The 11,345-nt window shown below is 43.4% G+C and overlaps 1 protein-coding gene across 1 annotated transcript; it reads left to right on the top strand.

Moving 5' to 3' along the window:
• On the top strand, positions 1-11,032 carry LOC124856781 (monoacylglycerol lipase abhd6-A-like). Its single transcript, XM_047347604.1, has 9 exons — positions 1-137; positions 2,715-2,848; positions 4,587-4,746; positions 7,659-7,772; positions 8,592-8,724; positions 8,914-9,074; positions 9,184-9,238; positions 10,083-10,183; positions 10,474-11,032. The coding sequence occupies exons 2-9, from the start codon at positions 2,730-2,732 to the stop codon at positions 10,633-10,635; spliced, it is 1,005 nt and encodes a 334-aa protein (XP_047203560.1). The 5' UTR covers positions 1-137; positions 2,715-2,729; the 3' UTR covers positions 10,636-11,032.
• The last annotated feature ends 313 nt before the right edge of the window (positions 11,033-11,345 follow it).

Raw genomic sequence — 11,345 nt, 5'->3', positions numbered from 1 at the left:
TCTGACGGTCCGTGAACGCAGCGCGGCAGTTCCTCTTTAAATACGGATGAAAGGCTGAGCAGCAGTTGTGTAATTTGGGTGAAAGAGGAGAAAAAGGGAGGAGTGAATGAAAGACAGACCCAGGAGGAGCCGAACAGGTACGGTTCTGGTTCTGCTGCTGCTGCTGCTGCTGGACAGGTGTTTTTATTCAGGTGTAATTCGGACAGGATTGACGGTTTTCCGCGTCTACGGTTCTGTTTATTTAAGCGACGTCATTCGTCGTTTTCTGACGGACTTCCTGTTGGTTAACGGAATAAATGAGGCTGTTATTAAAATATGACGTTAATTCAAATGATTTATGCTGCTGATAACCTCCCAACTAACCTATAATATCCTCCAGTTTATATCAACCATAATTACAGTCAAATTTCAGAATAAAATCAGCTGTGCTCAGAAGTTTACATACCCTGACACAACTTCGGATTTTTTGTTTCTATTTTTCAGTTCTAATAAACTTTATTATTAAAGTTATTCTTTCATTCATGGTTAATGGTTGGACGAATTTATTCACTTTCAAACAATTATTAAAACATAACAGAAATTAAAAGTTGATTAAGTTTCTGACAGCTTCGCTTTCACATCAGTGGCAGCTTGACGTGTTTTCTAGAGGTTGTGGAGGAGGCACCAGATGTTCCAGATGTTTCAGCATCTTCTGTGGAGATGCACCAGATGTTCCTCCTGAAGCTGGTCATCCTTCTTGGCACAAAGCCTCCAGTTCCTGTCAATCAGGGGTTTCTTGGGTCCTTGAGGGTCAGTGTCCTGCGACCTTCAGACGTGTCCTGAGACCAACACATCAAATCAAATTGCTGAATTAGCTCCTTGACACGAAACAAAGTTCTACAGCGTGCTGCCAGTGACCCAGTTACTTCATTTATCTTCATTCTGGTGTGTTTCAGCAGAGATCCATCTAGAAGCTGGAGGACTGGGGTTTAAGACCCCTGATGTAAATGATCACGCCCTCTTGATTGAACCGATTGTTTTAGATCTTCTCAAAGTGGTCCACAGATGGAGATGGTCACTTCAGAACCTTCACTGTTCTCTGCTGCAGCCAACGACAGGCTGACTGGACCTTGTGATCTGGAACCTTGTTATATTGGAACATCAAAGTTCATCCCATGTGCTCCTTATGCCTTCGTAGCTCCTTCACCCCTAAACATTCAGCAGACCACCTCCGTGTTTCACAGGAGGAACCATTCCAGGCTCTGGGGGCTCCTCTCTGTTTGTAGCGCTGATGATTGTGGACTTGCAGCTTCATTTTGATCTTCTCAGTCTTAATAACTTTGATCCAGATGTTCTGAAGCTTGACTCTGTGCTGTTTGGTTTTGTAACAGCTTTCTTCTAGAAATCCAACCATGCAGCTAATTGTTTTTCTTCCAAGTTTTTCCGTTTTTTGCGTCTTGATGTTTATTTTGTTTATTTTTCTTCTGATGTTTTGAAATTAATTAGTTTTATTGCTGATTCTTTTAACTGCTGCTTTTGTCTTTTATTGTTCAGCTTTATGAATTATGAAACAGCTCCACCACGTATTTTCAGGAACTCTGGTTTGTCAGCTGAACTTCTTCATGTTGGACATCTGTTCCTGCTTTATAAAGTTCAGACATCTTCTCCCACAGATCTGGGAGGGTAGCGACATCAAATCCTACCTGAAACTGCTGGCTAAGGATCAGCGTAAATACAGTAAGATTGTTATTCACGCTGGCGGTAATGACACCCGGTTACGTCAATCGGAGGTCACCAAAGTTAGTGTTGCTTCGGTGTGTAAGTTTGCTAAAACAATGTCGGACTCCGTCATTTTCTCTGGTCCCCTCCCCGATCGGACCAGTGACGACATGTTTAGCCGCATGCTGTCATTCAACCGCTGGCTGTCTAGGTGGTGTCCAGAAAACGATGTGGGCTACATTGATAACTGGCGAACATTTTGGGGAAAACCTGGTCTGATCCGGAGAGACGGCGTCCATCCCACTTTGGATGGAGCTGCTCTTCTTTCTAGGAATCTGGACGCATTTATTAGTTCTCCAGAACTCTGACAACCCAGGGTTCAGACCAGGAAGCAGGGTCGTAGTTCAACACTCCTCTCTGCTGCTTCTGTACTGTCAGAAGGGGGGCATGCCCAGGGCACCATTCACCCTAGGACCACTACTGCTGCTGGATGCTGATCTTGAAACCATCTGTAGTTTGTTTAGGCCTTAATGGATCTAACCAGTGTCTACTGAGTTGGTCTAATCTAAGACATGAAAGCATGATTGATAAAACTAAGGTCCCTTCATGAAATCAACACATCCTAAAAACTGTTAACTCACCAAAGTGCCATGAAAAGTATTTCCGTCCTCAGATTTCTTCTGCTTTTGAATTTTTGTTGAACTTGCATGTTTCAGATCATCAGACAAAGATAAACTGACCAAACACAAAATGCAGATTTCCAACAAGGATTTCATTCATTAAACTCTGGTTTGGGGAAGGAGTTGTGTGAGATGGTTGTTGATCTCGTCAGCAGAGCGTTTGGTCTCCTTGCTGTCACCTGGACCACGTTTCGACCTGTTCTGTTTGGTTTGTGCTGTTTTAGCCGAACGTGTCTGGGTCCCGTTGCTGTGTCTGAATTTAGTTTGTATTGAAAACAGACGCATGAAGTCCTGAGAGGAGAAGAACTAACTGAGCTCACTGCGTTGTTTTCACAGACGTCTGCAGCGGCGATGGAGCTCAGCGTGGCTAAAACTGTAATGCTAACAGGAGGGGTTCTGCTGGTTCCTGTGCTCGCCTTCGTTACCTCGCTCCTGTTCTGGCCCGGTGTGCTCCTGAAGGGCTATAACTGGTAATCACACACAGAACCCAACCAAGCATCGCTACGTATCGGGTCGGCTGAAGCTCATCTTTCTGGTTGAATTGTAGACAGATTTGATTCACTGCATTCACTGCATTCACTGCATTCACTGCAGTTTCTAAAACAGTCTGGATTTAATGGTGGGTTATTATGAAATGTTCCCTCACTTCTGAACTAGAAGAATATGATCATTTTAAAATGTAATGACTTTCAGTCCCAACAGCAGCAACAAAACACTCCATCTAGACGGTTTCAGAACATTACCTGCTGGGTTGATTTAACCAGATCTGAAGACATAACGAAGTTATTAAATGTGAGTGAAAGGTCAGATCTGAGGTGTTCATCTACACTCCAAGGTCATTCAAAGGTTTTCTTTGGACTTTGCTCCATCCGCCATGAATCTAGACCAGCCAGAATCAAGTCTTAGATTAGCGTTAAAGCTTCAACACTTTTCCTTCAGGAGGTTGGACTTTTGTCGTATTGGTCAGAACAAATGAACATCAGAACCTGGGAGGTGACACCACCGCCCCCTTGAACTTTGACTGTGCTGTTATATAAGAGGAACGATGGCTGGCACACACACACACACACACACCGTGTGACTGTAGTTCTCAGCAGCTTGACGGATCTGAAATAGTTTAGATATCACCTGTGTTGCAGCAGAGGTGCAGAGCAACACCAACCTCACTCAGCTGCACAGCAGGAGGAGGACCAGGACTATTTGAGGGTGTTGGGAGGAGAATGGTGGTTCTGTTCCAGGATGATTAGATATCACAGAGACTTTCAGATCACATTCCTGCACCTCACATGACACATTTCTAACGTACCCACTTCAGGACAGGCTGAAGCTGTGGAGAAGATAAAAGCAGGGTTAGGTTCTACAACAACATCTCAAGCTTTGAACATCTCCCAGAGCTCGGTTCCATCATCTGAACATGGAGAGAGCAGAACAGCCACCTTAAACATACAGCCAGAGATACCATGGATAGTTTACATCAATGCAGATTCATGGTTGAGGGACACCTATATGTTCTACATGACCTTGACCTGCTCCCCTGTTTACATCCATCCAGACGAGATCAAATGAGATCCATGGTTCCAGTGTTACTGAGGAAAATATCTGGACCTCTGTTAGGATGGACAAAGAGGGTGAAGAACTATCAAGGAACCTGAGGGAGAACCACACAGAAACGTTGGTGAAATGGTGCAGAAGATTTTCACTTTTTTCTTATTCTGGATCAGTTCTTTCCCATGAGCTTAATGTCATGGAGTTTAGTTTCTAAAGACTTCATTCTGGTCCAGTTTTATGCAATATCACTCTTCACAAAGATACTGTTTGATATAAAAATATTTAGCAATAAATGATGAGAATAGATTTGAAATGACTGTTCTAATTGTTTTGAGCTGCGATGAGTTTAATAAACTGCTTTAATTTGTTGCTGGCAGGCAAATCTGTGGTGTTTCACTTTGGATCCGCTCAGCTGCTGCAAATAAACGCACATGACCTGATACATGCACGTGTAATGGTACCATGTGCTGGTCTCGAGTACAAATCCAGTCAAAGTCCAAAGACACACACCCAGAACCTTTGAAAGACCTTCAGAACTGGAGAAGCATTGATCAGAACCACGTTAAAAGATTAGAAGAACGCCTGGCTGGTTGGAAGGAGGTACTGGATCAGGAGGTTTGCGCTGGACCGTTGGTTTGACCTGCTTTTATTCCTCCTCAGGTTCTGGCGCCGCCGGCTGGGAATCGTGGTCCGTTGTTCTCACAGTGGAAGTTATCGATTCTGTTATTCCAGCCGCGGGACACCAGGAGGCGCCACACCGTCTCTGCTGCTGCTGCATGGTTTCTCTGCAACCAAGGACATGTGGCTGCCTGTCGTCAATGTAACACACACACACAATCACACACACACACACACACACACACAATCACACACACACACACACACACACACACACAATCACACACACACAATCACACACACACACACACACACACACACACACACACACAATCACACACACACAATCACACACACACGCACGCACACACACACACACACACACAATCACACACACACACACACACACACAATCACACACACACACACAATCACACACACACACACAATCACACACACACACAATCACACACACACAATCACACACACACACACAATCACACACACACGCACACACACACACACAATCACACACACATAATTACACACACACACAATCACACACACACAATCACACACACACAATCACACACACACACACAATCACACACACACAATCACACACACACACACAATCACACACACACGCACACACACACACACAATCACACACACATAATTACACACACACACAATCACACACACACACACAATCACACACACATAATTACACACACACACAATCACACACACACACACAATCACACACACACACAATCACACACACACACACAATCACACACACATAATTACACACGCACACAATCACACACACACACACAATCACACACACACACAATCACACACACACACACAATCACACACACATAATTACACACACACACAATCACACACACACACACAATCACACACACATAATTACACACACACACAATCACACACACACACACAATCACACACACACACACACACACAATCACACACACACAATCACACACACACACAATCACACACACACACACAATCACACACACATAATTACACACACACACAATCACACACACACACACAATCACACACGCACACAATCACACACACACACACAATCACACACACATAATTACACACACACACAATCACACACACACACACAATCACACACGCACACAATCACACACACACACACAATCACACACACATAATTACACACACACACAATCACACACACACACACAATCACACACACACACACACACAATCACACACACATAATTACACACACACACAATCACACACACACACACAATCACACACACACACACAATCACACACACACACACACAATCACACACACACACACACACACACAATCACACACACAATCACACACACACACAATCACACACACACACACACACAATCACACACACACACAATCACACACACACACACAATCACACACACACACACACACACAATCACACACACACACACAATCACACACACACACACAATCACACACACACAATCACACACGCACGCACACACACACACACAATCACACACACACACATACACACACACACACAATCACACACACACACAATCACACACACACACACACACGCACACAATCACACACACACACACACACAATCACACACACACACAATCACACACACACAATCACACACGCACACAATCACACACACACACAATCACACACACACACACAATCACACACACACACAATCACACACACACAATCACACACACACACAATCACACACACACACAATCACACACACACACAATCACACACACACAATCACACACACACACACAATCACACACACACACACAATCACACACACACACAATCACACACACACACACAATCACACACGCACACAATCACACACACACACAATCACACACACACACAATCACACACGCACACAATCACACACACACACAATCACACACACACAATCACACACACACACAATCACACACACACACAATCACACACACACACAATCACACACACACACAATCACACACACACACACAATCACACACGCACACACACACACGCACGCACACACACACACACACACACACAGAATATTAGAAAATAACGCAAAGAACGATGGAGACATTTTTCCAATGCCGCTTCAGACCATTGTGGTTCTGCTCACTGCTCTGAAGGACCCCACTCAGCATGTCAGTCAGGTTGAGGTCTGAACTTTGACTAGGCCATTGCAACACCTTGGTTATCATCTTTTCAGCCGTTCTGTAGTGAATGTGCTGCTTTATTTAAGCTCATTGTCCTGTTGATGACCCGGGTTCGGTATGATTTCATGGTCCACTCAATGACTGCAAGCTGCTCAGGTCCTGTGGCTGCAAAACAAGCCCATATCATCAGCCCTCCTCCACCGTGCTTGACAGTTGGGATGAGGTGTTTTCTCCTATGTGCTGTGTTTGGTTTCTTCTAAACATGGTTCTGTCCGTGATGTTCCAACATCTCTACTTTGCTCCATCTGTCCAGAGGACATTGTCCCAGAAGTCTTGATCTTCATTCAGATGCAGCTTTGTAACCTACGTCCTGCTGCCATCTTCTTCATCTCCTCCAGCCATACTGGTTCAGCTTTTTTCTAACTGCCCTGTCATGACCTTTAACCTGCTAACTGAGGCCCGTGGAGTCTGACATGGAGCTCTTGGTCATTTCACTGAGCTTCACAGGTTCTTCAGACGTCCACTCCTGAGAAGACTGGCAGATGTCTGAGATGTTTTCCACTTGGGAAACATCTTTCTCTCTGTAGAATGATGGACTTCAGATAGTTTGGAGATGACCTTAGAACCCTTCAGTTTAATGAGCAGCAGCAGTTATTTAGCATGAAGGAAACATTGTCTAAACTCATTGCTGATGTCTTTCCATCTTGGCGTGGACGTTGTAATAATGTTTATTTGAACCCAGACTTTCAGTTTCTGACAAACGAACAAATCGAAGTGTAAAATATTCTCGTTTAGTTGCTTCACTTTAAGACAATAAAAATAACATTTTCATTTTTTCTCTGTTTTGTCTTCCAGTACCTCCCTAAAAACCAGCATGTGGTGTGTGTGGACATGCCTGGACACGAAGGGACGAGTCGAACTGGTCCAGAAGATTATAGCATCCAGGGTCAGGCCAGCAGGATCCACCAGGTTGGTACAGGTGCTTGGAGCTTCACGTCAATAAAAACATCAACCGGGATTTGATCTTCATCATTTCTTTATTTATAAAGTTCTTTACAAACCAAAAGGTAAATAAATACGACAAGGAAGATAAAATTAATAAAAACCCAACAAGCAATAAACTACCAGGTTGACAATATGAGCAATAAAAGATCTAACAGTCATGCTCTCTGGAATTAAAAGCCAGTTTAAAAGATGACTTTTTACAGGAGATATAAAATCATCTGAAGGTTCAGCGGACCTCAGAGAACCCAGAGAGTGAAAGTCCTCCAGAACCTCGGACCTGCAGGTGAAAAATCTCCGTCTCCCCTGGTCCTGAGCATTTAAGACATTTAAAAGAAACAGGCAGCCAGTGGAGGGAATACAGCCGGGCTGATGGGATCATGACTTCTCATCCCCGTTAGCAGACAGGCAGCTGAGATCTGAACCAGCTGAAGATGCTGAGGAGAGACTGGTCCATCCCACTGTAGAGGGAGTTACAGTGGTCCAGTCTAGAAGTAACCCAGCAGCACCACTGCATCCTGTCAGCAGGTCAGATTGTCTGGTCTGTCTTTCTTCCAGTTAAAGAACGTTCAGCTCCATGTTCTTACATCTACCAAACATCCATCTGCTGTTCAGATGATACGTTCACACACGCAGCGTGAAGCAACCTTTGGATTTTCCCCCCATCTGTGATGTCTTTGCATCATTCAGTACCTTTATCAATAAAAACATTGAATGGATTAGATGGTATTTATTTGTTTAAAGCAACATGTTGAAAATGGTCACCTGTGTTCTGTGTCTGAGCAGTTTGTCCAGAGTATCGGTCTGGATAAAACACCGTTCCACCTGGTTGGCACTTCCATGGGCGGGAACGTCGCAGGCGTCTACGCCGCCAGTTACCCGTCTGACCTCTGCAGCCTCACCTTGGTGTGTCCAGCAGGTAAACTGTGCAGGTTTCTTCAGATCTTCTGTCCGAGCCGTCAGAGTTTCCAGTAATCCAGCTTCCCTTATTATTTTAGCCTTGATTTACGCCAGAATGGGTTTTATAAAAAGAACTGTTGGGTTGTCGTTCCTGGTGCTTTATGAAGCAGAGATGTTACAGAAGCTCCTCCTCGTCTCTGCCCTGTAGGTCTGGTTTATCCGACAGAGTCCGAGTTCATCAGCCGTCTGAGGAAGCTGGAGGAGAACAATGAGCAGAAGGAGTCCATCCCTCTCATCCCCAGCAACCTTAAGGAGCTGGATGCCATGCTGAAGCTGTGCTGTCACAACCCTCCCAACCTCCCCCAGCAGGTACAGGACTCAGACCAGCTGGTCCTGAAAGCAGCTGAGCTCCTCCTCTGTTTCAGCCACGCTGTAGCACTGACAGGAATGTTGATGGTTCATCTGATTGGTTTGTCAGGTCCTGCGGGGTCTCCTGGCCAACAGGATCCCAAACAATGACTTTTACAAAGAAGGTCAGTCTTTGTGTTTTTCCCCTCAGTCTCTCTATCGTTCCTTTAGTTTAAACTCTCCTAACAAAACTTCAGAATAAAGACCACATTGTGGAAAAACGTTGCTAAAATATGCTTTTATTTGTCATTTCAGGACCAAAGTTCTTTAAACTCCATGTAGCACCAAACTGTTAGAGTAGACAGAAATCCCAGTAAACCACAAAGTTCTGACCAGTTGGTGTTAATGGTCTTAGTCAGCATACCCATAATCTACTTTATCGTCCAATGATTTGCTGATGATATTCAGCTATATTTATCCATAAACCCTGATGAATCCAACAGGCTCATCCAAGTTTTTATGGCTTTTAATTTTCTGGTTTTAAACTTAGACGGGTTGTTGTCTTCGGACCAGAACAAACTGCTTAGTCAGTCACTGAACCTGGATGGGATTAACATGACCTCCAGGACGATAAATCCCATATTAACAAGGTTCCCAGAGTGATGTAAAAACTAGTCCATTCATTTCTTTCTTCAAGGCTGGAATATTGTAATTATTTACTGTCAGGAAGCCCTAAATGTTGAGTAAAAATCCTTCAGCTGATCCAGAACACTTCACAGAGAGTTCTGATGAGGAACGTCCATATTTCTTTTATTTTAGCTTCTCATTGGTTTCCTGTTAAACCCAGAACAGAACTGAGTGTTGCTTCAAAGTCTGTTTGCTCCAAGAATCAAAACTTCCAAAGTGGATCTAAACAATAGTTTGCTTTATGAAGGTCCTGGAGATGTTTTTCAGGAAGTCTGTCGCTTTAGTGGCTTTGTTTCTGTCCGCTCTGTTGGTTTAACTTGTGCAAATATTATATATGTTTAGTGTTCATGGAGATTGCAGGGGAGAAATCTCGCCACTCGTTGCAGGAACACCTACATCTGATCACAGCGCCCCTGCAGGTCATTTGGGGGAAGCACGACCAGGTAAATAAATCAATGCCTGCAGAAATTTGGTTTAAAAATCTACAGAGGGTCCTAGAAAATGCATCTTAGATTCAGGTCACAGCACATTAAGTTATATCATATTTACAAAAAACAGTTTGTGGAAAAAATCTGATTGTGAACCAAGTTATACAGTAAAGATTTTAATTAAATATCTACAAATGTGAGTAAAAATCAGATGATCAGCAGTAAGTTTGTTTGAATGTCTGCACGTTTCCCAGCTGCTCTCTCTACATGAACTCTAGAAGCTGCTCGTCTGTCTGCCCTCTCAGGTGCTGGACGTTTCAGGAGCCGCAGTGATCCAGAAGGTGCTGCCGCGCTGCCAGGTGGACCTGTTGGACGACAGCGGTCACTCCGTTGCCTTGGAGAGGCCAAGAAAACTCGCTAAACTCCTGATGGACTTTGTTCACAGTGAAGCAAAGAAACATGCCTGAGGAACACCTCACTGTAGGGATGGGAGGAGGATGATAGAGCTAAAACTGAAGTATAAACTTTGAACGCACAAAATAAGTGCTCCTGTGCACTTATTTTAATTCAACTGCACAAATGAGTCTCATCTTTGTTATTAATATCATTCCATGAGAGGAATTTGACACATTTCTCTGTTGAAAAACAGTTTTGGTTTTGTTCTTTTTAGGAAACACTTATTTTAACCAACAACATATTTAACCTCAGACAGAACTGAGCACTGTGGGTAAATAACCGCTGATTGCTGTGTAATTTTTATTCTGCTTGTTTGTAGACTGAAAACAACATTGACAAATGAGTTGAAACAATAATGTAACAATTTCACACAAACCTGTTTAAGAATTAAAACTTTATCAATCTTAACAAGAAAATAACTCATTTTGTTTGCATGCAGTAACATCATCTGGCCACAGGAGGGCAACACCAGATGCCGTTTTAAAACATTCAAAGAGTAGTTAAAATATTCAAGATGTACCACTCTGTTCTTTTAAAGTTGCATAATTATCAGACAACCAGCATGCATGAGGTACTGAACAACTTTAGGATGTTTTTAGATCCTTAATTGACATTTTGTTAGATTTAATGATCGCTTTTTATGTCTGGTGTACAGTTCAGTCGTTCTGAGCGTATACATTTTTTTTTTGTCTAGCTAAAATAATTTGGGTTGAAGCAGATT

Source organism: Girardinichthys multiradiatus, chromosome 20 (genome assembly GCF_021462225.1).
Source record: "Girardinichthys multiradiatus isolate DD_20200921_A chromosome 20, DD_fGirMul_XY1, whole genome shotgun sequence".
Classification (NCBI taxonomy): domain Eukaryota; kingdom Metazoa; phylum Chordata; class Actinopteri; order Cyprinodontiformes; family Goodeidae; genus Girardinichthys; species Girardinichthys multiradiatus.
This window is presented reverse-complemented; position numbering and strand designations above follow the sequence as displayed.

What these genes read in the sequence shown, in the direction of transcription:
- LOC124856781 (XM_047347604.1), top strand. Translation starts at nt 2,730, where the DNA reads ATGGAGCTCAGCGTGGCTAAAACTGTAATGCTAACAGGAGGGGTTCTG. An exon ending in TGTGGCTGCCTGTCGTCAAT is followed by an intron (nt 4,747 to 7,658) that starts GTAACACACACA and finishes TTTGTCTTCCAG; the next exon opens with TACCTCCCTAAAAACCAGCA. An exon ending in AGGCCAGCAGGATCCACCAG is followed by an intron (nt 7,773 to 8,591) that starts GTTGGTACAGGT and finishes GTGTCTGAGCAG; the next exon opens with TTTGTCCAGAGTATCGGTCT.